Source organism: Drosophila arizonae, chromosome X, assembly GCF_054131065.1.
Source record: "Drosophila arizonae isolate 15081-1271.41 chromosome X, UAZ_ARI_1.0, whole genome shotgun sequence".
NCBI lineage: Eukaryota > Metazoa > Arthropoda > Insecta > Diptera > Drosophilidae > Drosophila > Drosophila arizonae.
In genome coordinates this window covers 23,032,145-23,059,502 of record NC_142927.1, presented here as the reverse complement: position 1 = coordinate 23,059,502, position 27,358 = coordinate 23,032,145, and the positions used below count along the sequence as shown (strand labels likewise).

The window sequence follows — 27,358 nt, the reverse complement described above, 5'->3', positions numbered from 1 at the left end:
ATTTTTAACTGCTGCGTTTCATATGCGGAAAACGAAAAAAAAAAAACTGAAAGACAACTTTCGCTGTGGAAAATCTGTTCTCTATCATTTTCTCTTTTTCTTTTAACTCTTTTGTTTTTCTGTCTCTTGAAGGCAATTTGATGTCAGACTCTTGCTTTAAACGTAATTACATTTCTCTTAGCTATATATTATTCACTTGTTTTACTTTACCATTTATATTCTCTGTATCTATGAGTGTTTGTGTGTGTCTGCATGTGTGAGTGTGTGCTTTGAATGTGCGAGCGAGAGAGAGAGCGCGTATTTGCTTCGTTTGTGTGGAAGGCGTTAGGAATGGTTTTTGTTGTTGTTGCTTTGGGCTCGGTTCAAAACTGGGGGTATTATTTATCAATTTTTGCCATATTATCTTTTAGTTGTCCTGAAATCGTAGCTCTTTAGTGGAAATTTCTTTTTATGAATATCTTTTCAGCATGTTGGAAAGAAACAAAAATAAAGTTACGGCTAGAGAAATTTACAGTAGAGAATGCAATGACGTATGGGCTTCTGGAATAACCTTTATCTGTGCTGCTCAAGTCGTTAAGCTCAACTTGTTTTTTATAGGCAATTTTCGATAGTCTAGGAAATTTAGTCTATTTTGATTCGATGCGTCATTCTCTTTGCAATTTCTCTAGGGAAACTTGAATAGTTTGGCTTAAATTGCTAAAGATTCATTCAGTTGGTCTGTTCGTATACCCTGAACGGCAATCTATATACAGTTCACGTTTGCTTCGCACGTCTTCAACTTGTTGCGTCTCACACTGAGCGCCCCTAAAAGTATGCAACAGCTCTGTTATTTCTTCAGAATTTGAAGGACGATGCGAAATAGTAAGTATTGTCGAAATATTTTCAATTGAATTGCTAGAAAAAAAAAATTAAAATAAAAGCTTGGTTGGAAATCATGAGGAATCGCAAGAGCTAAGAACAAAATAAGAAACGAAAAAGGAAATTATTTAAGAATTACATTTATTAAAAATGTTGTTAAAAAAAATGTATACAGACAGCAAAAAAATCAACAAAATTAATACATTTACAATAAACGATAGTGCGACATCGATATCGATAACGAACGGCATCGATCGATAGCCCGATTTCAGGCTGTTTTCCTTTTTTGTATGTTTGTTTTCATTCTCTCAGTTTTATGATCTTTTTTGTTTGTTTTTTTTTTTTTTTTTCATTTTATTTTCTTTTCTTTTTGATTACGACGACGACGCTTTCGCCATATAAAATATATATATATATGTATTATAAATACATACATATATACATGTATATATGAATAGTTATTTGTATGTACTATGCGATAATTATGTTTAGTATGCATATGTATATACTATATAGGCATATACATACATAATAATAATAAATGAATACAAAAAAAAAATTATAAATGAATAATTAGAATTAGATTTTTTTCTTCTTTCTGTTGATTAAGTGTACAAGACAGGATACATACAAACATACAAAAAAAAAAAAAAAAAAAAAAAAAATTAAAATAATAATAATAATAATAATAAACAGTTGTATAACTTTCTATGCACACATTTTTCATCATCATCTCAATTATTTAATAATTAATATTATATTAGATTAGCTTAGGCTTAGATGTATGGGTGTGTGTGTGTGTGTAGTTGATTAAACTAACATTACATAATATGCAATTTAAATAATTTAAAGTAGAAGCTTGCTGTAGCTTTTGCCGTGTTATCGTTTATCGATAAACGTAACCAATCGCCCCTCGACACTCCCACAACACGCTCACCCTTAGCCCAAGCCCGTTACACGCAGCGCAGCCCGTGTGTGTATATATGTTTGTATGTGTGTGTGTGTATGGATGTGTGTGTGTGTGAATTTCTCTACAAAAAAAGTACTTAAAAACCAGGGACAGTAAAAACTAGCTAAATACGACTTTAGACGCTATGTATATATATATGTATATATATATATATATATTAGATGTATGCGTGTATATATACCTTATATGGTTGATTTGCGGTATATATCAGATCTGTGTGTATATATAGATAGATATATGTATATATATTAAAAAAAAAAAACAATGTATTCTTATAGCTGTAGACATTATATGAGTGTGTATCTTTGTGTATATGTGTGTGTAGGCGTGTTTGTGTGTGTGGCTATAGTCAACCATAATTGATTAGCTCAATCTTAACTGATCTTAAATCAACTTCCATATGAATAAATGTTAACACTTAAATTAAGATTTTCTTCTTATTTTTGCAATTATTTTGCATTCTAAAATTTTGCATAAAAAAAAAGTTTATTATAATTATATATGTATGTGTGTGTGTGTGTGTGGGTGTGTGCTTATATATGCATATATATATATATATATATATGTATATTAATAATGTATGTATATAGTAAAAGCATAATTTATTTAGTTTAAAAAGTCCACACACACTTACACACACTCACACACACACACACACACACCTTCGTAATGCCATAAAAAGCACAGAATTCAGTTCTAGAACCGAATGAGAACAACACAAAACAAAAAATCTATTTAGTTTTTCATTAATTCTTCTTTTTTTTGTAGCCAAAACTAGACCAAACCAAACTGTTCCATTCCATTTCGTTTCAGTACATTTCGTTTCATACCGTTTCGTTCCGTTTTACAGTCAACAGTCTTCGGTGTGTTCAGTGCGTTCGTCTTGGACTGTCAAACAGAAAAAAGTGTTCCATTCCATTATGTTTCACATATGTTTGCAGTCTTGTTGTGGGTCATCGTTTCCATGCAAGTTTCCTTTCATTTTTTTGTTGTTGTTGCTTTTTGTTCTTTTTTTTTTTGTAATATACTCTGCAGTCTTGTGTTCTGTACGTTCATTTCAAGGATATTCTATTTCATTTCATTGGTCTGGCTGCTGTTTTTGCTGATCTGTTTTATTCCGTTCCGTTCCATTCCATTCCATTTCGTTTCATTTTCGGTCCGCAGTCTTTTGAATACGTTAGGGTAGTGTTAGGGCAACAGGATGGGTTGGTTCGCCTGGTTTAGTGCTTTGATTTCTGTTTTTTTTTTTAATGATTTTTATATTTTTGTTGTTTTTGTTTTGTTTATATGTTTAGGTTAGGTTTTGGCTTTTAAGATCTCCAACAATTAGGGCGAAAATTAAAAATTACATGAAAATACAATATGCTCTACATTATGTATGTAGTAATAATAATGATAATGATAATGATCATAAAATAATCAATGATCGATAATCGGCAAGCGACCAATCGATAATCGATAATCGATAGTTGAAGCTTAATAGTTGGTAATTGGTAAATGGTAATTGGTAATCGGTAATCGATATTAAATTGGTAATTGGTGATCGATAATCGGTAATCGATAATCGATAATAAAAAACATGCTTTAAGTGTACTATTCTAAAATAATTCAGTCATCAGGTAACATTGTTTTGAACACAACTACAGTAACAGAAGCTGAGGTCACGGGCGTGCGCGTAGGCGGGCGCGTGGGCGTGGCAGCAGCGGCAGTATAAGTATTTATATTGTTGTTATTATTAAAATTATGATTATTCATATTATTATTGTTGTTGTTGTTGTTGTTGTTGTTGTTGTTGCTGTTGTGTGGTGCTGTGGATGATGTTGTTGTTTGATGTTGTTGTTGTGGTTGTTGTTGTGGTTGTCGGTGTTGTGTTTGTGTTTGTGTCGTCGTCGTCGTCGTCGACACGGCAGTCCATTGTTGCATTGTTGCTGGGCGCATTGTTAATGACGTGGGCGTGGCAGCGTTTAGCAACAGCTGCTCATCGGTTTGTGTATGTATTGTGGCAGTGCTGGCAACAGTTGCCACCGGTCGGCAACAGTTGCCGTTGGGCAGTATTGTGGTTGTTGATGTTGTTGTTGCTGCTGCGGCTGTTGCTGTTGCTGCTGATGTTGTTCTTGTTGTTGTTGCAGCTGCTGGCAATTGGTATTTCAAAATTAGCTGCGTCTATTGCTCACAAATATTGTTGCTTACCATTTGCCGCCTGACTTGAACTGTTGCTGCTGCTCTGGCAGCTGTTGTTGCTGTTGCTGTTGCCATTGCGCTGTCGCAGCAGCGATTTGGTAGTGATTGTTATTGCTCCTTGGCTCGTGGCAGTGTTGTTACTTAAGTTGATTATCCTACGGGGCAGTATCAGTTGATGTTGCTGTTGTTGTTGCTGCTGCTGTTGCTGCTGCTGCTGCAATGCGAGCAACTGCTGCTGTTGCTGTTGTGCAGTGGCTATTTCACTTAGGCTGGCCAAAGTCACCGCCGTCTTCAGCACATGAGCTGGCGGCGGCGTTGACGTTCGTGTTGCTGTTGCAGCTGCTGTTGTTGCTGCTGCTGTTGCTGCTGCTGTTGCTGTTGCTGTTGGACGTTGTGACATTAAGGCCGACTGGAGAATTGATGTATACTGTTGTTGTTGTTGTTGTTGCTGATGTTGTTGATGTTCAAGTCTTTTGCTCTCTTCTAATCGGTTGCTGCTGTTGCTGTTGCTGCTGCTGCTGCTACTGCTGCTGCTGTTGCTGCTGTTGTTGCTGGTGCGCGCTATTTGATCTGCAGCTGCTGTTAGCGTCGCCAACGTGGCCGCTGCGCCGCTCAGCAGCGAAGTCTTCAGTATGGACGAGGAGGCATTGCTATTGGCGCTGCCCGTGTTGGTTGCTGTCAGCGACAACGGCAACTGTTGTTGTTGCTGCTGCTGCTGCTGTGGCGGCGGTGGCGAATCTGCAGCGCCAATTTCAATTTTGATCTTGGGCAGATCCAGCAACATGGCAACCTGCGCCTGCAACTGTTGCTGCTGCTGCTGCTGCTGCTGCTGCTGCTGCTGTTGTTGTGGTCGTGCTCTGCGACGTGTTGCTACTGTTACTGGTGTTGCTGTTGTTGTTGTTGCTGTTAAATGTTGCTCGTGTTGCGGTTGGCGCTTGGACGGCGCCGGCTGATGATTGCTGGCGGGCAGCAGGCCATGCTCAAGCATTTGCTACCTTATGCTCGCCGAGTTGAGCACGAAGGGCACGTAGAACATTTTACTCTCCAGCAACAGACTGGCCGCCGCTTGAATCTGGAGGGGATGGATTGGATGGAGGTGGATTAGATGGGGACTCGCTTGCATTGCTTGCGCTCAGACTCACCTCGGGTATGTGGGAGAGCAGCTCACTGAGCCGCGCCTGCGGATTCTGGGGCGAGGAGCTCTGCAGATAGGAGCGCAGCACCTGGATGTAGCGCTCCTGTATGCTCTCCAGTTCCACTTCTGCTAAAAGTTACGAAAGCGAACAGGTGCGTTAGTGGACAATGGTGGGCTGGCAGGTGGGGACGTACCTTTGTTCAGCAATATGTAGACCTTGAGGCAGACGTACTCCTCCATCTTGAGCTTGATGCGGCGGAACATGATGGTGATCTGGGTCATCTTGTCGACCATGTGGCCGACGTCCAGCTTGAGCTGCTCCATGGCTATCGGCTGGCCCATCAGCGTCGTCAGGCAGGTCTGCAGCGTGCTCAGGTGCGAGTTGACCTCGCTGACAAACTCCGGATCGTCCTTGTGCAGCGGCATGGGCAGCTGGCTGGCTGTGGGCGTGGATGTTGGCGCCGGCGAGCCGTGCCGATTGCTGCTGTGATTGTTCGGACTGGTGGCGGCGCTCGAGGAGCGCTTGCCGTGCAGCGCCTGGTAGGCGGCCGTGGTCAGTATGAGTATCTCGTGCCACTTGTCGGTGAGCAGCTTTGTGTGAATCTCGACGGGTATCTCCAGATAGAAGGGCAGCTTCTTGGTCCACGAGACGAGCTTGTGGACAATCGAGTCGCCAATGTTGCACAGCTTCTCGCTGATCTCCGACTTGTCCTCGAGGAACTCGCTGAAGTGCGGCAGCGTGGCGATGTCCTCCATGGCATCGCAATCGATCAGCGTCTGGATCATCGAGAGCGCATGCTCGTACGAGATCTGTCTGTCCTTCGACGAGCTGACGGCCGAGTCGAGGCGATGCCGCAGATGGACGATCTCGCTGGGATTGGTCAGCGCTGTCTTCAGTATGGTGCCGTTCATCAGATGCGCCGGCAGCGATGGTTGCTGCTGCTGCTGTTGCTGCTGCTGCTGTTGTTGTTGCTGTTGTTGCTGCTGCTGTTGCTGCTGCTGTTGCTGTTGCTGCTGGTGATGGTTGTGGTGTTGCTGCTGTGTCACATTGGGCGGCTGCGGCACGTGATGCGGGGAGGAGAGCGACAAATGCGGCGACGATTGTTGCTGCTGCTGCTGTTGCTGCTGCTGTTGTTGCTGCTGCTGCTGCTGATGTTGCTGCTGGGCCGGACTGTGCATCGGCGGCGGCTGCAGGTGCTCCGTCTTCAGCACGGGACCCAGAAACAGCTTCGATTGCTGATGCTGATGCTGGGCAGCGGCGGCAACAGCTGCTGCCAACTGTTGCTGCTGCGGCGACAGCAAATGATGCGGCGACAATTGCGCCGGATGGCCATGTCCGCCAGCTGCATGATGATGGTGTATGGGCGACAGCAACTGTTGCTGCTGCTGTTGCTGCTGCTGCTGTTGCTGCTGTTGCTGCTGCTGCTGCTGTTGCTGCTGCTGCTGCTTTTGGTTTGTCTTCTTGTGCTTCTTGTACTTCACCTTGTACAGATTGTAGACGGCGCCGCTGTTACGTCCGCCCGGCATGCGATCCTCCCGCACGGCTGCCAGGGATCGAGGTAAGAAAATATAAAAATTGGGTTTGCACTGACTCATAAAAGTTGATGTACACAGATGAGTCTACTATCGGAGTTACAATCGATAATAACCTAATGTGATGTTATTTTTTTCATATTTAGAATATGTATTTTTTTGATATTCGTCTAAAATTTGCCCTATAAAAATTACATTTATATGATTCCAATATTAAATATACCTAGAAAATCAGGAGTAGACCGACTAGCCCTGAATCCTGCTCAAAACTGAGCTGACAAATTATCAACTGTTACTCTGAAGAGTATATAGAATAAATTTGATATCCTGACTGAAATATCTATATACTGAAAATCTGTCATTAGACATTTTTTTTTTTTAATGAAAATTTCTTTAATATTTTTCTTATGCAACTCTATTCGATTATGTATAGGTTGATTATTCTATATGGAATTCGTGTCGGCTTACCAAATAGCCGGCAGCTATTATAGCATAGTATTTCAGTAGCTCTTAGGCAAATCTGCTAACTTTCTCAAATACCTGTTATATTAAAAAATCAATTGTCGGAGTCGAAAAAAAAATATTAGAATATTTATTTTATTTTAGCAAAAAAATATTCTAAATCTAGTGATATATTTGACTGCTCGAAGCCTATTGGGATGGTAATTTCAGCATATTGATAAATACATATTTCAATCATTCGCTAAACCATTGAGTAAAAATTCTTTACTCAACTAGCTCTACAGTAAAGTAGAGCTCTACATAGCTTTTCAGTGAATTTTCTATCTCTTATATGGTTATAGCGTCTACCGGGTCTTCCGGGTATAAGGACGGTCCCTTCTCTAATTTTGCCTGGATCTTGGGTTAGCTGAGGTGACAATTTGACTTGCCCGGCTCTACTTAATTCTTTATTTCTTATTATTAATATTCCTGCTTTTTCTTAATGCTGATGCAAATAAATGATTTCGATTGTGACTATCGAACGACTATCGATTCTTCTAGGTTTTGTCATACTCACCTTGCAGCACCATGCCCTGCTCAATGCATTTCTTAAATCGACAATACTGACAACGGTTGCGCTGTGCTTTGGTTATCTCGCAGGTGCCATCGGCAACGCACGTGTAGACCCTTCTGTTCTGCACGGTGCGCTTGAAGAAGCCCTTGCATCTGCAGGAGAGGATCACAGAGGGAGATAGAGAGAGAGAGAGGGAGAGAGAGAGAGGGAGATAGATCAATGTTAGATCAACTTTGTCAAGTGCTCCACTTGAGGTTTAGCCGTGCTTCAACTTACCCCTCGCAGGTGATGATGCCGTAGTGCAGTCCGGTGGCCTTGTCCTCGCAGATCATGCAGACCAGCGGCTGGTCATCCTCGTCCGTTGGCTCGTGCGGCGCCTCGAGGGAGCGCCCGCTGCCGCTGGAGTTGGAATTGGAATTGGAGCTGCCCCACTGCTGCTGGGCGCTCAGATTCAGCGCCTGCAGCTGACCCGGCGGCAGCTGCGAGTAGTCCCCGGCCCACAGGCGCTCCATGTTGAGCGCGTGCGGCGTGCGGAACTGATGCGGACGCGGACGGATATCCTGGATGCGCGTCTGTCCGAGCGAGAGCAGCAGCTGGGCAGCCTCCTCGTTGTTCTGCGGACCCACAGCCGGCGGACCGGGCGTATGGCTGGGCGTAATCGATCCGGTCGAGGGTGACGAAACTGTTTGCAGGCAATGTTGCTGCTGTTGCTGCTGCTGTTGCTGCTGCTGCTGCTGTTGTTGCTGCTGCTGCTGTTGGTGCTGCTGCTGGTGTTGTTGCTGCTGCTGCTGCTGCTGTTGTTGTTGTTGCTGGTGTTGGTGTTGTTGCTGTTGGTGTTGGTGTTGCTGCTGCTGCTGTTGCTGCTGTCCCGCTGTTGGCGGCGGCGGCTCATAGCCCCAGACCATGGTGCGCACGCCGCAGCTCTCGCCCATGATGACGGTGGGCGTGCCGCGCGGCGGCGTCTGCGAGGGCGTCTGCGGCGACAGCTGGGACGACGAGGACGAGGACGAGGGGTGCGGCGACGGGCAGAGCGGCCCGCCAATCACCTCCGGCTTGACGCCGTTGATGCGCGCATTGCTGAAGCAGACCATGCGCTGAGCTGCCGCTGCGGCGGCCGCTGCTGCTGCTGCCGAGGGCTGCATCAGATGGGGCAGTCCGCTGGATGCGGCGGCGGCAGCCACCGCCACCTGCTGCTGCACCTCGCTCTTCACCCGGAACAGTATGGCGGCATCGCGGTTCGGATGGCGCAGCGACTGCAGCGAGGCTGAGTGCATCAGCGACTGTTGCTGCTGCTGCTGCTGTTGTTGCTGCTGCTGCTGATGTTGTTGCTGGCTTTGTTGCTGTTGCTGCTGCTGCTGGTGTTGCTGGTGCTGGTGTTGGTGGTGGTGCGGCGAGAGGTGCCGCTGCACCTGCCCGCCCGATCCACCGCCCGAATTGGGCTCCTTCTTGACGCGAATCAGCGCATGCGGCGAATGTTGCTGCAGATGTTGCGGCGACTGTTGCTGCTGTTGCTGTTGCTGCTGCTGCTGCTGCTGCTGGCCAAGCAGGTGATGCAGATGCAGCTGCTGCTGTGTGAGCTGCTGCATCGACTGCATGGCCAGCTGCGGCAGCTGCAGCTCCTGCGGCGGGCTGTTCTTCCGCAGCGTCAGCGGCTGCGTCAGCTGCTGGTGCAAGTGATGCGTCTGTACGATGGAGGCGGGCGCCAGGCTGCCATGCCCATGGCCATGGCCGTGGCCCAGCTGGGCGTGCCCATGGCCGTGGGCGTGCGGATGGCCGTAGCCGTGCCCATGATGCTGGCCCATCGGCGGACTGGCACGGCTGATGTGCTGCGAGGAGCTGATCGAACTGGAGCTGCCCAGCTCCCGTTCCCGATCCCGCTGCGTGGTGGAGGAGGGCGAGGCGGGCGGCGGGGGCTCAGCCTTGATGCGCGACGGCGTCACCAGCACTGTGACATGACCCGTGGCTGCCTTCAGATCCCGATCCCGATCCCGATCTCGATCCCTTTCCCGCTCCCTTTCTCGTTCCCTTTCTCGCTCCCTTTCCCGCTCGCGCTCCCGCTCCCTGTGCTGCTGCTGCTGCTGTTGCTGCTGCTGGTGGTAGGCGAGCATTTTGGTGGGCGAGGCCAGGATGCGCTCCTCCTTGACCGAGCGTATTACACTCAGATTGCTGCTGATCTTGTTGTTGTTGCTGTTGTTGTTGTTGCTGTTGCTGCCGCCGCCGCCTCCACTGCTGCTACTGGTCGCCAGCAGGCCGTTGGTGGGCGTGGCACTGTTGCGGCCGCCCGTCGTCGTTGAGGGTTTCTCCTCCAGCGAGTCGGGCGAGGCCAGGCGACTGCTGCCATTGCTCGAGCTGGAGGCGCCGCCATTGTTGTGTGGCGGCGTCGGCGTGCCGCGTGCACTCAATGCCAGCGACAGGGCCTCAACCCCGCCCCCGACACCGCCGCCGCCTCCACCTCCGCCAGTGTCAAGGGCCAGCGGCGGCGTCGCTGCCGACGGCGGAGGGGACATAACTGTAGAAGCAGCCGCCGCTGTGATCGCACTGCTGGATGAGTTGATTTCAGTCTGTTGATGCTTGGATCCACCGGCCGATCCACTGTTCGCCGCAGCAACAGCAACTGTTGCTGCCACGGCTGCTGCTGCTGCCGCTGCTGCGGCTGCCGATGCTGCTGCCTTGGCTGCTGCTGTTGCGGTTATGGTGATGGTGTTGCTGCTGCTGCTGCTGCTCGGACAGCTGCCGGCTGTCGTTGACATTGAAGATGATGCATCTGCTGCAGTTGCTGCTGCTCCACTTGCTGCTCCTGCTCCTGCTGATGATGATGATGATGAGGTGGCGGCAGCTGCCGCCGATGTGGACGCCGCTGTTGTCACCGTCACCGTCACCGACGGCAGCGACGGCAGCGTCGGCGTCGTGCCGCTGTCACAGAGCTTCGGCGACATCGGCGCCAATAGATCCGGCGACGAGGTGGATGTGTCCGCTATGGATTCGCCGTCACTGCTGCATCTTGAATCGATTTTGCGTCGCTTGAGTTTGAGGTCTTGAAAAAGGCTCATTTTATCGAGCTCGCTGTACGGGCCACGGCTCAGTGTCATAATTCCTGTGCAACGAGCGCCGTTAGATGGAGCAAGGGTGTGGGGGAGAGAGAGAGTGCCACAAAGGGGGAGAGAGAGAGAGAGTTAGAGACGGAAATACTTATATATATACATATATAAATTATATATAGCTATTATGTAATCTACAGAGTCGATAGAGTAAAGTTAAGGCTTATTGATATATTGTTTGAATATTCAAATTCGTCTCGGATCTGTTCCATTGTAAGTGGAATAAACCACATAGGGCAGCACCCTATCAGCATCAGAATCAGTAGAGATATTGGGCACATTTATGCATGGATAGAGCCCCAACAAAGTTACTTCCAAAATATATCCATACTATTGTATATATTATAGGCTTACAACCCTAAATATATAACCCTATGTATATATAAAACCCTACTCAATTAATGGTATATTATTGACCAGTTTTAGAAATATATTCGACAGATTTACCCTCAGATGTATCAAATGTTATTCCAGCTTTTACGTGTCTAAACAGATATCAGGTAAAACAGCGGACGATCTATTGAAGTGAACAGATTTATAACTATTCACTCTAGAGTTTTTCAACTGAAGTCATCAAAAGTTGGCAGCTAAGACGTGGCAAGTCCTGAAATATTCCTGAACAGGACCTCGAGCAGCTATCGGCTCAGCAGATTTCGAGCTGAAGTCTTACGCAGCTTGAGATTGTTTCTTGTGATCAATATCATTTCCCATTTACATTAATTTATTTGATATCTCACATCAACTGTATATAGATAACTAATTATAGTTCTATCCGTCTTAAGTAGACTTAATTCTGATTGGATCTATTTTATAATTTAGAATCGAAATTTCAATTGAAGAGTTGAAGATCATATAAGATATATATATATGGAGATACTTGATCTTAACGACGAGCTGAGTCTATTAGTTCCTCTTCAATATCAGTTCATATCGATAAGTTGACATGGGCTTGAATACATATACATATATAATAATATAATCATATACCATATCAATATAATAATATATATGAATTATTTAATTTCATTTATAGAAAGATATCAATATCAATCAATATACATATATCCCACATTCGCTACGTTGAAATTCCATAATTAAATATACAGTCGAGTCTCGATAATTCCAAAATCGCGATGCATAAAAAAATCTACCCCCTTGAAAATAATTCGTTCTCGATAATTTTCGATAATTTGAATTTCTGTGTAGATCGAAAAAAGCTGATCCTCTAGCCATTTCGAATCATCAGGACTCGACTGTATATATATATGAATGTATATAAATATTTGCATATTATTAAAATATATACATATATATATTATTATCATACATTATGTATTTTTATGAAATATTAAAATCTTGGGGTTTGGCAACACCTTTGGATGTCAGAGCCAATCTCATTATTAACCATATTTGGCTAGAGTCGAAGGTTGAAATTGACTCAAAAACAAGATACAGATACAAGACGCAAATACAAGCTATAGGTTAAAAAATATATTGTAGCAGATACTAAAATAACAAATACATAGACTACGCCTTTTGGCGAGAAATTCGTTTATATGATATATATATTTTAAGCCACATTAGCGCTAGAGAATATGTTTGATATAGACAAATGTATGTATATCCATTGAAGGCCTGACATCTCTATATTATACGTTTGTTGGGGGCGTGGCTAGACGAAAAAATCCGACTATATCTTGCTCAATTTTAAAGTTATTTAATACTAAAAAGTCTTGCGGATAGATCCATGTTGATAGCATCACTGATGATTGTATCATTCGTCCTTTGGGGCGTGTCAAAGCAGACTAAAGTGATTATTTTGAGGATTGAAATATATGAATCGAATGTTCAATTTTTCCGATATGCATATCGGTAAATACTATAAATTGTTACTATATAGTTTTTACTATAGATCCGCTCCAGAACAATCTACTAAACGAGAAAAACTGAAGGAATTGAAAAACATTTGAAAGTGGTGGGCTCAACTGTTTCCAGGCCATGGACGAGTATTGGGCAGTCGGTGATGCCTGGCTGCAAGAGTCTCACTTGCTTGTAGATCGAGCCAAGCTGTGTCTCTCTCTCTTGCAGAACTAAGCACTACCTGGTCTAAAATATGCTTGCATTCTCAGCTTCTTCAGCCTCCAGTCTGGGAGATGCTGATGCTACGTTTCCCATGACCGTGACTTTGTCTCATGCTGAAGCCGAAATCGTTTCGCATGGGTGTTAACTTGTCAAACTTGATTTGGCGTTTAGAATTTCAGATTTTCATTTAAATAACTTGCAGAATACACTCACTGATTGCAGAGCGAGGCATATTGGCGAGGGTCAGATGCTAGAGCAGACTGATGTGATAAGGGGGAAAGGGAGATTGGAATGATCAGAAAATACTTTTATAAAAGATTGATGGATTAGAATAGTTGCAAACTTAGAGATATTTTCTATAAAGAAATTATGAAATACGTCAGGAATATGTCAGATAATAAATATATACATCTTATTGCTCATATGATATCAAGGGATCATGTAAAGTTAACAGCAGAATGTAAGAGTATAAAGCTAACAGCAAAGTCTAACAGCAGAATCTAACAACAGAAAGTAAGAGCTGAGTCTAACAGCAGAGTTTAACAGCAGAGTCTAGCAGCAGGATTTAACAGTAGAGTCTAACAGCAGAGGCCCTTAAAGTTACAGTAGTGCTGATCTGAGGTTAACAGCGCTTATACAGAGTTATTATAGAGCTAGTGTCCGAGTGAGTTTGCTTCTAGGCAGCAGCAAAGTGAATTCTTCAATTCCTACTCCATAAGAGAGAGAGAGAGAGAGAGAGAGAGAGAGAGAGAGAGAGAGGGAGAGAGAGAGAGAGAGAGAGAGAGAGAGAGAGAGAGAGAGAGAGAGAGAGAGAGAGAGAGAGAGAGAAAGAGAGAAAGAGAGAAAGAGAGAGAAAGAGAGAGAAAGAGAGAGAAAGAGAGAGAGAGAGAGCGAAAGATAGCTGAACGTAGCAACCTTTGTTGCTGTGTGCGAGAAATAGATGGAAAGTACATTGGGTATCCGAATGAAAGGTCTGTAATCTGTCAAAGTTGCGATCTATATATAACTATAAGATATGTATAAAATTGCATAATGAAATAAATATATATATTTCATAAAATATGTGATATACTATACAAAATAAATTAAACTATATTTAAATAGGTATATCATATATGATATATCATATACATATATATTTATCCAAATCCAACTCATATCAGGACACAAAAATGTATATTTCATTTAATGTGCATATGTATATATTTATAGCATTAAAATCATTTCGATGATATTTCTATAATATCCGAAATACATCATGAAATCGATGTATGCAAACACCAATCAAATATCAATAAAATTTAAATGGAATATGGAATTTATTCGATGACCCATTATCCATTCATAATGCTCGCTCTGCTGCTCTTGGCCGAATCATAACCGTGGACATCGGCTCGGGCTCGACTTGACCAGGTGAATCACTGTCTTGGCGGCATGCATAAAATCATATATCAGCTAAGAGTAGTATTTTTTTGCGTTTTTTGTTTTGTTTTTGTTTTTGCTTTGCTTTGTTTCGGTTCTCTTTTGCTTCGTATCGAATTTTTGCGGAAGTTATTGCCAAATGATCAAAACAAAATTTGCATTTACTTCCCCAGCGCAAAGCGTTCGAACTGGTTGAGGCAAGCCATGAAGGGAGGGAGGAGGGGGGGGGCGTCGAAGTAGAAGGCGCGATCGCTTTAGCTTCTCTAATTAGTAGCGTAGCTTCAAAGCACAAAAGAACAAAAAAAAAAAACAAAAAACTCATAAAATGTAGCGCGAAATGGGTCAAAAGTAAGCATGGACAGAGGCAGAGAAATTGAGGGGGGCTGGCCGAGGGGGGGAGGGCTGGAGTGTAGAGCGAAGAGTGAGGAGACAGAGGATTGGGGCTCGCTATCAACGGCAAGATAAGCAAGCGCTTGTGTTGCAATCTGTTGCAAGCTAGAAGTTCAAGTAGAAGCAGAGAGAACGAGAGCGAGAGCGAGAGAGAGAGAGAGAGAGAGTGGGTAAGAGAGAGTGAGAGCTGTCTAATGTGTAGATGCATGAACTGCGGCAGTTGGGGGGATCGCAAGTGGAAGGCAACAGCTGAACTTTCGATCGCGTTGAAAATTCTAGCGCACGCTCTCTCGCTCGCACACGCAGCGCTTTGGTTTTTGCTCTCGCTCTGGCTCAATTAGTGAACGCGGTGCGTTGGCCCATGGCTCTCTCTGCAAGTGTGCGTGTGCGTATGTGTGTGTGTGTGTGTGCTTGTATCTATCTAATGTCGTATCTACACGCATGCCACGATCAGCGACGGTGACGGCGACGGCAGCGGAGCCGCAGCTGGCAGCAGCGCCGTCGACAGCGACGTCGCAATGTCGTGTTTGTGTGTGTATTTTTAAAATTTGACCTATTTTCATTATCAAGCGCAAGATTATTCTAAACAATAAATGCCCATGCGTAGCTGTCTGCGTGTCGCTCTGTCTGTGTGTGCGGCGCGTGGTAGGAACAGCAGCAGCCACTAAAAACACCCACACACACACACACACACACACATATGTACAGAGTGCTGCTGCACACGCACCTGTGCGAGGAGAATGAGAATATAATGAGAATCGACTTGAAAGCACTCAATAAGCAAAGCGTTTCGAGAATTTCAGCTGCAATTGCAGACGATCGCTGGGATCCCATTTCCAACTCGAGGCGATTCGATAAACCAAGTGCAACGATGACCGAACAAATGTTCAATGGATTTTTAGGGTAGCATAAAAACACCTAAGAAAATTAGGAAAACTTTTTGAATTCGAATGCATGGCATACATATCTCAAAGATATCGTTGGATATTGTTGTGTTTAGCTAATTAAACTAACGAAAAGCTTATCGGCCTTTACATATTTTTATCGAAACCTCATTTCAGTTTCGATTACGATTACCTATAATGCAGCTAAAACTCATAAATATATTGAAGAGTAACAATGTCTACATATATAGAAAGATATATAGATATATGTATATATTTATGCAGCTTTGAAAACTTCACTAAATTATCGATCACTTCTGATCCAACATTTATCAATCGATATTAAGTTTAGTATAACGAAAAACGCCATATAATTATTATACATATAATACATTATATATAATATTCTTTATGTATGTTTTATCAAAACAAAAAACTACATTTATCGATCAATTATGAGAATGATAAAACCTATTCAACAATATTCAATCTTCTTATCTAAGCAGCAATTAACCGTTTTATTAACAGCTGAACGATTATTAAGAAACTCTCTATGGGTTGATTTTAAGCTGAAGTAGCCTATCGACTATCGATTAATATTAATAGGAAAGTCTACATTTTTAATAGAGATATAAATATGCGTATGTGTATGTTCAATGTATGTCAATGAAATGTGCTCTCAGCCATGGGTACCTCCATAGCATGTTTTCAGAGTCATAGGATTACATATACTTATCGATATTTTTATCGAAAGCCCTTAAAGTGAATAAGTAAATATATATATTAACAATAAATGTATATATATATCTAGTTAATGAGTAAAAAGTCCCCCCCACTTGATCGATTAATTAATCGATAACAAGCATGCAAAATGAAAATTGAATGTTGTCATAAAATTTCAGTGGCAACAAATCGATTTTTAGACTGCTATGAGTATTGGTTATCCATCAAATAAAATCTGGAATTTGCCTTAAAAAATAATAATATAATTCTTTACAGTGTATGAAAAATTTCGCTGTAAATTATCGCATAAAATACTAGGGAAAATATGTGCAACCAGAGGGAATATTATATACACAATGAGAGGGACTGTTGTTGTTGTTGTTGTTAAAGTTAATGGTGCTGTTGTTGTTGTTGCAGTTACTGTTGCAGTTTCTGTTGTTAGTGAGGTTAGGAATGATTGTGGTTAATTGGATAAAATTGAGAGTGTTGCAATATCTATATATTAGTGGTATTAGTAGAGGTTTACTTCGTATTTAAATGCTTAGGTAGGGTAGTTTGGACAGTTTCTTGCACTGGGAGCAAATTTACCTATGGATGTCATAATTTTGTTGTTGCCGATTCGATTCTTGAATTTGGAACGTAAAAGAATACGTAAAAATTTTGAATGCCGATTGTGTTGAAATTGTTTTTGTTTTTGTTTCTGTTTTTGTTTTTGTTTTTGTTTATGTTTTGGTTTTGGTTGATTTCTTAAAATTGTTGCAGCTCTTGTTGCTGATGAGCCTTTTGTTGTTGTTGTTGTTGTTGCTGTTTTGGCTGTTGTTGTTTTTGTTCTTTTTGTTGTATTTGTACTCGAGGTAAGCATTTAGTTGCTGTCAGTTTGGCGTGCCACACTTGCCACATGGCGGCAGAGCCTGTGGCATCACAAACGGGAAAAAAAAAACAAACAAACAAGTTACAGGGTATTTAACGTTCATCAACACAATCGTCAGGCTGAGCATGATTCTCGTACTGATGAACGAGGGGGAGAGAGATAGAGGGGAAAGAGGGATTTGCCAATTCGAGTTTGTAACAATTTGGTTTGCATTATTTTTTTTTTTTTAGTATTAAGTTGGTAATTTTGCGGTATTTTTGCGGTATTTTCTGTTATTATTGTCACAGTTTCCAAAATTTGGGTTGTTTTTAGTTTTTAGGATCATTTTTGTTGTTGTAATTTATTGGGGAACGTTTACGCATTGTGTTTTATATATATATATGTGTGTGTGTGTGTGTGTGTGTATGTTCGGGGGCGGGGGGCAAGGGGGGGTGAGTGCAGTGGCTCTTGGGGTAATAGCTGATAATACAGGGTATTGATTATGATAGTAACGAGATAATGTTTAGTGAAAACAGAACGTATTCAAAAAAATACTAACGGCAAATGGGCGGCATACGAGATTTTTTCTTATAGTAATTATTATAGTTGTTGTAATGGATGTTGTTGTTGTTGTTATTATTGCTGTTGTTGTTGTGAGAGTTGCACTTGTTACACTTTTGACTGCAAGCATTCTGTGCTGCTGCTGCTGTTGCTGCTGCTGATGGCAGTGTTGCTGCCGTGCAGGATAATGTTGTTGCTGCTGCTGCTGGTGTTGCTACTGATACTGTTGCTGTTGCTGGTGTTTTTATGAGATAGTCAAGCGATTGCTGATGCTGATGCTGATGCTGCTGCTGCTGCTCCTGTTTCTGCTCATCGGCAGCCACATGCTCGGGCGTTGTTGCTGTTGCTGCTGTGGCTGCAACATCGTCGTCGTCGTCGCCACTGGCGCCAGCAGCAGCAATAGCAGTAGCAACATCGGTAATGTTATCATTATCGTTATCGCCTTTGCCATCGCCGTCATGATGATGATAATGATGATGGTAATGATGATGGTGATGATGATGATTATCATTCATAAATTGTTCTTGTTCATTGTTATTTCCGCTTTGAAAACCGGAATCGCAGCCAAAACCCAAAGTATTGTCGTTGTTGCTGCTGCTGCCGTCGCTGTTGGTGCTGCTGCCGATGCCAGCATTATTGTTGTTGCTGCTGCGCAAGTTGTTGTTGTTGTTGCTGCTGCTGCTACTGGTGTTGTTGAATGCAACATGCGGCAGATTGCCATTGCTATTACTACTGTTGTTGTTGTTGTTGCTGTTGCTGCTGCACTTCTTGAGCAACGTCTTGTTAAGCGGCGTTTTGATAATGGTCAACTTGCTGCTGCTGCTGTTGCTGCTATCAGCCTCTAAGCCGGCGTCCTTGTCAGCAACATCGTCGTCATCGATGCTGTTGCTGTTGCTGTTGCTGCTATTGTTGTTGTTGCTGCCGTGACCATTGATGGTTCTTATCTGCTGCTCCTCGAGCGTATGCTGGCCATTCTGCTTGGCCTCGCCAGCTTTGCTGGCTATTGCTGTGGGTGTTGCTGTTGCTGATGCTGTTGCCTCGGCAACGACAGCAGCAGCAACATTGACCGCAGCCACCGCTGGCTCCAGGCTCAGCGGCTGATTGGCATTCATTTGGATGGATCCTGCTGCTGCTCCTGCTGCTCGTCCTGCTCGATGTGGCGGCGCTTAGGTGGGCAGACACAGCTGATGACGGATGGCAACACTGGCAACTGTTGCCATGCTGGCAACGGCAACCGCTGGCAAGCAGCGCCAACTAGGACGCATGCTTGCACAACAATCCGGGCATGAGTTCTATCCACAACTTGTAGTCAATCAATGCGTATGTATATGCTGCACACACACATCTACACACACACGCACGCACACACACGCGAGTGTTTCACTTTTTAACAGCTAATGAGCGAAATGGAGAGAAATGTGAGCAATAAAAAAAAATAGTTGAATAAGAATGTGTAAGCCACACACGCACACGCACACACACACACACTGAGAGTGAGGAATATCCTGATGGTGAATGAGCGAGTGACGAGTAGCGAGTGACGAGAGACGAGTGACTGATTGTATGTGTGTGTGTGTGTGCTTAGAAGAGGGGGTCTTAGTTGAACAACACTGGTAACAACATGTTTACAACAAACAGTAAAAAAAATTGTCAGATATTACTGTATGCATATGTACATATATCTATATATGTATGTATGCATATATATTTATTTAGTTTATGATCACTTTAAGCCGTTGACCGTTAGATAGTTGTTTGATTTGTTGTTCTTACTTGCTAGTAACAACAACTAACACACTAACACACAGACACACACACACACACACACAGTCTCAAACACAGCGTGAGATATTGGAGAACAGCGCGAGTATGCATTTTATCATTGATCTATGTATGTGTATGTGCATATTTATTTATCATAGGTAGTATATCCAATTTTTGTATATTCTGAGTGATATATATGTATGTGTATATATTTATATGTTATGTATATTACAGGCAGACCACATCAAATAAGGCGCGAGCGAGTTGAAATCCCGTGATGACCGTTAACACTAACTGTTTTCGCACGCCGTATGTAACGAATGGCAGTTAACCGGGTACTCGTTAGTACGCGCACAACAACCAAAAAATGACAACACAAATATTACAAAAATAATACGGCAAAAAACAGAAAAAAAAATACAATAAATAAAACAACAGAAAAAAAATACGAAAAAAATTATATAGTGTCTCTTCCGTATGACAACACACAACAAACAGAGAAACAGCGGCCAAGAGTCGCTTTCGCGCCGTGTGTTGTTGTTGTTGTCGTTGTTATTGTCGGCTGGTTGTTGTTTTGTTTGATGCTGCTCCGCGGCCAACGTGCGTACATTCGAACGAAATAAAGTGAAATGAAAGGAGTAAGCGAGCGAAAGAAAGCAAGCAGCAGCCACAAACCGTCTCAGCCCAGTCAGCCAGCGACGTCTGCGCTGGCTGCGCTGCCAACGTAGATGGTTGCAGGCGCGCGCGCCTCGAAAACTAGCGCGCTACAACAACAGCAATAACATATTCAAAGCTGCGCTGTCGTCGTTGTCGCAGCCGCAGCCGCAGTCGCGGCCGAAAGCCAAAACGATCACAGCACGCCATTAGATGGGAAGCGTCGTGGCTGCTGCCGCTACCGCTGCCGCAGTCACTGTCGCAGTCGCGGCTGCCGTCGCAGCAGTCACAATAGACGTCGACTGCAAATGAAAATGAAAACCAATAGACAAAAAGTAAAAAAGCACACACCAGTACATATAAGCGTATGCATGGCGCAGTCATAGACATAGACATAGACACAGACACAGACAAAGCCATAGACCCAGGCGACGTCGACGTCATAGTTATGCTATGCGCGACCGCTCGGCAACACGTTCGGCCAGCGCTCGTTCGGCTGCAATAAGCGCTAGATAGATAAACGGAGAGAATATGAGAGTGAGAGAGAATGCGAGTGGGCGCACACCAGAAGCTTATGCGAGCTACTCTAGTCAGCTTGCATACACTGTGCCCCGCACTAGTGCTGCCTTCCCTACAGGAATAGCTCCGTTGCGTCTGGCGACAGTTTCAGTTGACGTCGCTGCTGCTGCTGCTGCCGCTGCCGCCTAGGCGCATGAAAATAGAAAATAGAAGCATGAACAAAAAAAAAAAAAAAACTGCTGAGCTTTGTGGGGCGCTCCCCCATCCAATGCTACAGTTTATGCATATGTGTACTGCATTAAAATTCAAATTTGAAGTTGTGTTGCATGAGTGTGTCTGTATGTGTGTGCGTGTGTGTGTGTGTGTGTGTGGACGTTGACCGGCTTGCTGCCTGCCAGTGGGTCGTATTCATTGCAGTTAATAGCAGGCAGTAAAAGCTTTCCTACACCGACTACAACTTCGTCTTCGTTTCCAACTTCGTCTCTGGCGCTGCTCGGCACACAGTAGTCGGGAGTCGGGACAATACATTCGTGTCGTCACTTACGTCAACAGGCTAGAAAGAGAGCGGCTGCGGAAGATAGCAAGGCGCTTATGCAAAGGTTCAATGAAATGAAACATAAAACTGTGCCACCAGTGTGTTCGAGTGCAGCGACGCTGGCGTCGCTGCAACTGCGGCGCCTGCTTCTATTGCTGTTGTTGTTGGTGCTGCTGCCACTGCATAAAAGAGCTTTGAGCATTAATACAACATAGCTATTAGATGTACGAAGGAGAAAGAGGGAATGAAGAAGGAGAGAGAGAGTGTGAGTGGGAGGGTGATTGTACCAAATGCTTCCTGACTCGCTAACAGCGAGTGAAGAGATATGTACATATGTATGTATGTATGTACGGCAATTGGGATTCGATTGCTGATCAGTGGGTGACACTCACACATACACAGATTGACTTAAGCTAAAGTATGCATTACACAGGCGCACTGTGTGACAGTGAGTAAAAGGTAAAAGTGAATTTGAAAAAGAGCAGAAAATCATCAACGATTGCGCAACGGCGACGACGGCTGCGCAAGTGGAGCGCAACGGCAACGGCAACGGCGACGGGCGGCATTAAGAAGCAGCAATGTCATGAATTGCAAAATGTGGATAGACGGACAACAGTGGACAGGGTACGATGGGTGTAGCTCGACAAATAATACAATAGAAAACAAAAATAAATAAATAAATATCGGGTTGAGTGTTGTCTTGTACGGCATTTGCCATTTAATATGTCGCTAACATTTCTTTATACCCCCGCATGGACAGCCCACAGGCACGCCCCCTTTGCAGCCCTACAGACGCAAGCGTCAATGATGCCTTCGTACTGGCACGTTCGTTCGTTGACCATTGTCTCGGGCACTTTCGATTTCAAATACATTGCACGCTGTTAGCAGCAGCGGCGGCAACAACAGCAACAATAACAATAGCAACAGTAACAGTAAGAGCAACAAATTCAATATGTAATTGTTTGGCGCACATTTCATTTCCTTATTGCTCACTGACATTTTGCTTTACAGACACACACACACACAGACAAATTCGCCAATACATACATGCAAAAACTGGCTTACGACTTTATAATGAGCAATAACTACAACAGCAGCATGAAAATGCGAGCAAAGCAAACGTGTCAAGTCTACTGCTGCAATTGCTCTCGTTACTTTTGTTGTTGCTGTTGGTTTTACTGTTGGTTTTTGTTTTTTGCATGTAGCTTGTAACGCAGGAAGCTTAACGCCGCCTAAACTTCACTTACTACGCGCTCACTTGCTCTACACACTCTCTCACACACACAGAGAGCACACATAGGGCGCTCTCTTGAGCCTCGCGCTCAGTGCCCGCCAGCTGACAGGCTGTTGTCTCTGCTCTGGTGCAAGTGAAAGTTTTTTGGGTTCTTTCCTTGTCCATGACACGGATCGGCGGCGGGCGTGCAAGTGAGACAGCGAGACAGTCAGCCAGCTAAGCACGCATGCCCGCTTGACTGAGCGAGATGGCACGCGGAAATATGCAACTGCGAAAGAGAGCGCAGAGAGCGAACATACGCGTGCGCGCATTTGTGAGCGAGCTTTAATGTAGTGATGTTGTTGTTGTTGTTACGTTTGATTTTTGTTTTTGTTTTTTTTTTTTTTTTTTTAGTGTGGCGATCGCCGTTGGTACTCACCGGACCACAGCGCCGGGCCAGGCATAGTTGCACGCGTTTTGTCTCTGCTGCAGCGTCTACTCTAATTAATGTGGTTGTTGTTTTTTTGCTGATTTTATAATCCTTTTATACTTTTGTATAACTGTTTTGCAGTTGCACTTGCTCTGCAATAGTCTCCACTTATGAACACCCACTCTACACTTGAACAAAAATGATCGCCATTTGAAGTTCGATTTTGAATAATTTTTATGTATTTTGTTGCTTTGGCTGTTTTTTCTTTTTTGTATATTTTTGTGTTATTTATTTAATTTTTTTGGGTAATCGCGCGCGCGCTGACTACGTTCGAGCCATAAAGCGACTGAAGTCAGTGCGCTGCCGCCGCTTTCGTCTGCCGTCTGCAGTATGCAGTTAGCAGTCTGCGGTCTGTTCGTAAGAGGCTGCTACAGCTCTGAAGCACTTGAAGCCAAAACAAAGTCAACGGCAACGCCAACGACAACGACAACAGCAACGCCAACGACAACGCCAACGTTGGCGTCAGCAGCGCAGTCAGCAGCACAGCGAGCGTATGCGAAAATGACTTGATGTTGCAGTTGTTATTGTTGTTATTGTTTCTGGTGTTGTTGTTGTTGCTGCTGTGTTACAAGTGCTCGAAGTAGAAGTTGTTAAAACTATCAACTAATTATTATTATTATTTTTTATTATTTTACTTTTTTTTCTCTCTTCTTTTCTATTGTAACTATCGCACGCACTGTACGAATATTTTGGTTAAAGCGCTAGCCAATTGAACTGCTGCTGCTGCTGCACGGCGGTCTGGCGGATATAACGGAAATGTGCAACTGGCAGCCAACAACCAGCAGCAACGGGCAGCGAAATTGTCAAACGGCTTGCAGTGACGACAGCGAACCGAAACAGAAACAGAAGCCGAAAAGCATGCGAGAGCAGAACCCGAGCAGCGAACAGCGAACAGCGACGAAAACGCGCGTGGGGTTTTCCTTAGGCCCCCAAAAGCTGCTGCTACCGCTGCAACGGTTGCTGTTGATATTGCTGCCACCTCTGCTTCTGCTTCTACTGCTGCTGCTGCTGCTGCTGCTGCAGTTGCAGTTTTGCTAACTGCCATTTGCCATTTGCTCTTGTCCGTTGGCTTCTAACGGCTTCGTCAAGTGCATGCGCTCTCTCACGCTCAGCGCGCTGCCGCTCTCCCTCTCCCTCTCTCTGCCGCTGTCTGTGTCTGCTTAGCTTTTGGCTCTCTCGCGCTGCACTGCTTGCATCATAGACACTGCTCTGGATACGTCTCGCGCCGCCCGCGCCGCCTAAAGCTCCCACTGAACCGACACTTGTCAGCTTTTGCAGCGCTCTGTTGCTTAATCAAAAGTTTCTGCCATCCCTGCCCCTCTCCAGCTCATTCTCTCGCACTCTCTCACCCTCTCTCTGTTGCTCTATGATTATGTGTGTGTCTGTGTGTGTGTTCTGCACTAGGCTCGAGTCAACCAACTTTGGAAGGTCATGTGGACTTAGTGCAGCCAAAATATCCTTGGATCATATTGGAAATGCATGCACACACACACACACACACGCAAATGTGAGTATGTGTGTTTGTGTGTGTGTGTATGCTTCTCGGGTTGTCCAAATGTCGCCTGGCAGCCGAGCCAATTGAGTCAGCTTTTTATAGAAGTTGTCGTTGTTGTTGCAGTTGTTGTTAATGCATTTTGTTGTTTGGCACCTAGTTGTTGTCATAGATACACATATACATATACACACACACTTACACACACACATATACAGTCATATCTAAAGTCAAAGCATTTTCCGCAGTTTTCAAATTTCGTTTTGTCATTCTTTCATTCCGATTATTTTAGAATTTATATGTATATAGAAGGATATGTTTTAGATTCAAATTTTTCTTTTTTGATACTTTCTCGATTCTGCAGAATATATCCTTAAACTTTTCGTAGTATAAAGACAAAAAACTCTGAATCCAAAATATTAGGAATTACACAAATTCATATTTCATTTAATGTGAATAACTAAACAACATTACATTTAAAATTTAAACATATACAGTAGAATTCCGATAATTCGAAATCGCAAGCGAATCTGTTTTTTTTTTTTTTTTCGAGTTATACAGAAATTCAAATTATCGAGAATTATTGAGAACGAATTACCTTCAAGGGGATAGAACTTTTTCGATTTTTTAGCGATTTTCGATTTAGCGGGATACAAATTATCGGGACTCGACTGTACATATATAATCAATAAACTGATCCCGACCAGTGGATATGCCAAACATATATCATATATAACCGCAAGTCTCAAATTATATAACATTTTGTTAACAGTTCTGTTAAATACAAAGAAACAGTGGGAGGGAGAGAGAGGGAGTGCTCTTTAATAATTCAATAGAAGTATCATCTATAATAACTCCTAAACTCTATTATGTTCATACCCAACATTTCATGTCATAAATAACTTTTAGTTCAAATTATGTAACGTTTTGTTAACAGCTCTGTTAAATAACAAGAAATAGAGCGAGAGCGAGACAGAGAGAGGGATCGCTCTTTAATAGTTAATAGATTTGATTTCCAATACTCTATGAGCACAGCGCGCACAAGTGTTGCAGTTGCACTCTAATTGCCAGTCATGAGGTTCAACAACTTTCACACAAAAATCCTTGAACGCCATTTGCATGAAAAAGCCCGCCCCGCACCCACAGCCGCCACACAGACAAAAACAACTGCAACTGCAATAGAAGGCAGAACAACAACTGCGACTACAACAACAACAGCGATTGCAAAAACAACAACAGCAACAACGAGATTACGTATACGCCACGTATTGCGACAGACGCCGACGGTCTAGTCCATCGAAGGGGGGGTTCGCGCACAGAGAGGGTGTGCGTATGTGTGTGTGTGTGTGTTTTTGTTGTCGACTCTTTGTAGAATATGGTAGAAAAACAACAACAGCAGCAGCAGCAGCAAGAGCGTTGTCTTAACGGTAATTCGTTGGCTGCCTTTGTTGTTGGCCAAAATGCGTTCGAAATCGCCTTTTGGGCTCTAAACGAATGTCAAGTGGAAAAGCAGCAAAGGCGATTGCCATAGGGGGAGGGCGGGAGTCGGCATGGCTAGATGCAGCAGCGAGAAGGTAAGCAAATCGAAAATGAAATTCGAGTTGTAGTTGAAAGACAGAGAGAGAGAGAGAGAGAGTGAGAGGGAGATAGAGAGAGAGAGAGAGAGAGAGAGAGAACCAAAGTGTTTTGCGAGTTTTGTGGTAAAGTGCAAAATGCTGACACTTGATGTTTGCTGTTGTTGTTGTTGTTGTTGCTGTTGTTGTTGCTGTTGTTGTTGTTGTGGACGTTGTGAGGCATTCGCGTAATATTTCTGGGTCATAGATATTTGTACACCTTTGACGAGCAGCAGATACATATAGGTATACATAGGTATGACACGTAAATATATACGTATATAGATACGTATATTGATACATGTATGTATGTATATACATATGTACATATCTTGCTATATTAGTTGTTTTTCTTCGCTTAAGCTTTACCTTAATTCTAAATGAAATCAATTTCAAGTTCGAAATTATTTAGCTGAGTGAATACTTTTCTGGATTTCTTGGATTTGACTGACCTTATAAAACGAAAGTCCAACGCTGCAAAAGAAATGCCTGCGTCATTCCCTCTAAGAACTGTAATGGAAATGTAAGAGAGATTTTATGATGATGAGTTATATGTGGTGTATATTTATATGGATAGTGATATAAATAGATATTATATAAGGTATATAGATATAAATATTGGAAAGAACATAAATAAACAAAAATGCGTGGCCTACATATGAATTCATGCTCCATTCTAACAAATTTTGCCTTTCTATGCAATTCTTATGAAGATGCAAGAGGACTCATTCACTCACTCTCTCTCTCGCTTTCTCATTCTGAAATAAGGCAGAACGAAATACTACGAAATGTGTAAACATTCATATAATAAAAATAAGAGTTGTTTGGATTTTGTTTGCCATAATACATAGGGAAGGGCATTAGGAACAAAATTCCTTTAGTTTCGATTTGACAATAAAGAAAGTTATTTATAATTTAAGAGCGATTCAACTACAAATTGAATGTAATTAGAAATAGAAGTTGAAAATAAACAAAAAAAGAAAACAAATAATAGTACATTTATAAATTAATAAAAATTAAATTAGACAATTAAACAAAAAAAAAAAATAAAATAAAAATAAAAATAAAACAAGTAAGAAAGCTCCAGTCGAGACTGCTCGACTACGAGATACCCTGAACCCTCCAAGCTGATATTCTAATCATTCTGCACTTCTTTTATGCACACATACATACACATGCATCCACACGCACGCATAAGCCTGCGCTCTGCTAACTGCGCAGTAAGCAGCGACTGCGCTTGGGCTGCGCTGCAGTGTGGGCAATGTTATGAGAATTTATTTGTTAAATAATTTCTTTTGTAGACATACGATCTTAATGAAACTTTTAGAGCGTAATCATATGGTGAATATGTGTGTATATTCCAAAGCCCAAGTCTC

General features: G+C 43.2%; 2 protein-coding genes across 4 annotated transcripts; both read right to left on the bottom strand.

The window, feature by feature from the left end:
- Window positions 1-982: 982 nt before the first annotated feature.
- Window positions 983-5,015, bottom strand: LOC149268024 (uncharacterized). The gene is made up of 2 exons (XM_089473380.1): window positions 4,019-5,015; window positions 983-3,957 (listed from the first exon to the last, which is right to left on the bottom strand). The coding sequence occupies exons 1-2, from the start codon at window positions 4,995-4,997 to the stop codon at window positions 3,437-3,439; spliced, it is 1,500 nt and encodes a 499-aa protein (XP_089329506.1). The 5' UTR covers window positions 4,998-5,015; the 3' UTR covers window positions 983-3,436.
- Window positions 4,945-26,413, bottom strand: LOC108618144 (nuclear hormone receptor 4). 3 transcript variants are annotated; one of them, XM_089473381.1, is made up of 6 exons: window positions 17,701-26,413; window positions 7,969-10,786; window positions 7,696-7,844; window positions 5,339-6,688; window positions 5,152-5,273; window positions 4,945-5,081 (listed from the first exon to the last, which is right to left on the bottom strand). In XM_089473381.1, exons 1-6 carry the CDS (start codon window positions 18,812-18,814, stop codon window positions 5,001-5,003), a joined length of 5,634 nt encoding a protein of 1,877 aa, XP_089329507.1. In that variant the 5' UTR covers window positions 18,815-26,413; the 3' UTR covers window positions 4,945-5,000. The 3 variants fall into 3 exon arrangements, with proteins under 3 accessions (XP_089329507.1, XP_089329508.1, XP_089329509.1); XM_089473382.1 differs by having other exon boundaries at window positions 5,152-5,270; window positions 17,701-26,412; XM_089473383.1 differs by lacking the exon at window positions 17,701-26,413 and adding an exon at window positions 16,880-17,027 and having other exon boundaries at window positions 5,152-5,270.
- Window positions 26,414-27,358: the final 945 nt, after the last annotated feature.

Coding starts and splice junctions, on each gene's coding strand:
- LOC149268024 (XM_089473380.1), bottom strand. CDS start 4,997: ATGCTTGAGCATGGCCTGCTGCCCGCCAGCAATCATCAGCCGGCGCCG. Junction 3,958..4,018: donor TTCAAGTCAGGCGGCAAATG/GTAAGCAACAAT, acceptor AATTGCCAGCAG/CTGCAACAACAACAAGAACA.
- LOC108618144 (XM_089473381.1), bottom strand. CDS start 18,814: ATGAATGCCAATCAGCCGCTGAGCCTGGAGCCAGCGGTGGCTGCGGTC. Junction 7,845..7,968: donor GGCATCATCACCTGCGAGGG/GTAAGTTGAAGC, acceptor CCTCTCCTGCAG/ATGCAAGGGCTTCTTCAAGC. Junction 6,689..7,695: donor GCAGGGCATGGTGCTGCAAG/GTGAGTATGACA, acceptor GATCCCTGGCAG/CCGTGCGGGAGGATCGCATG.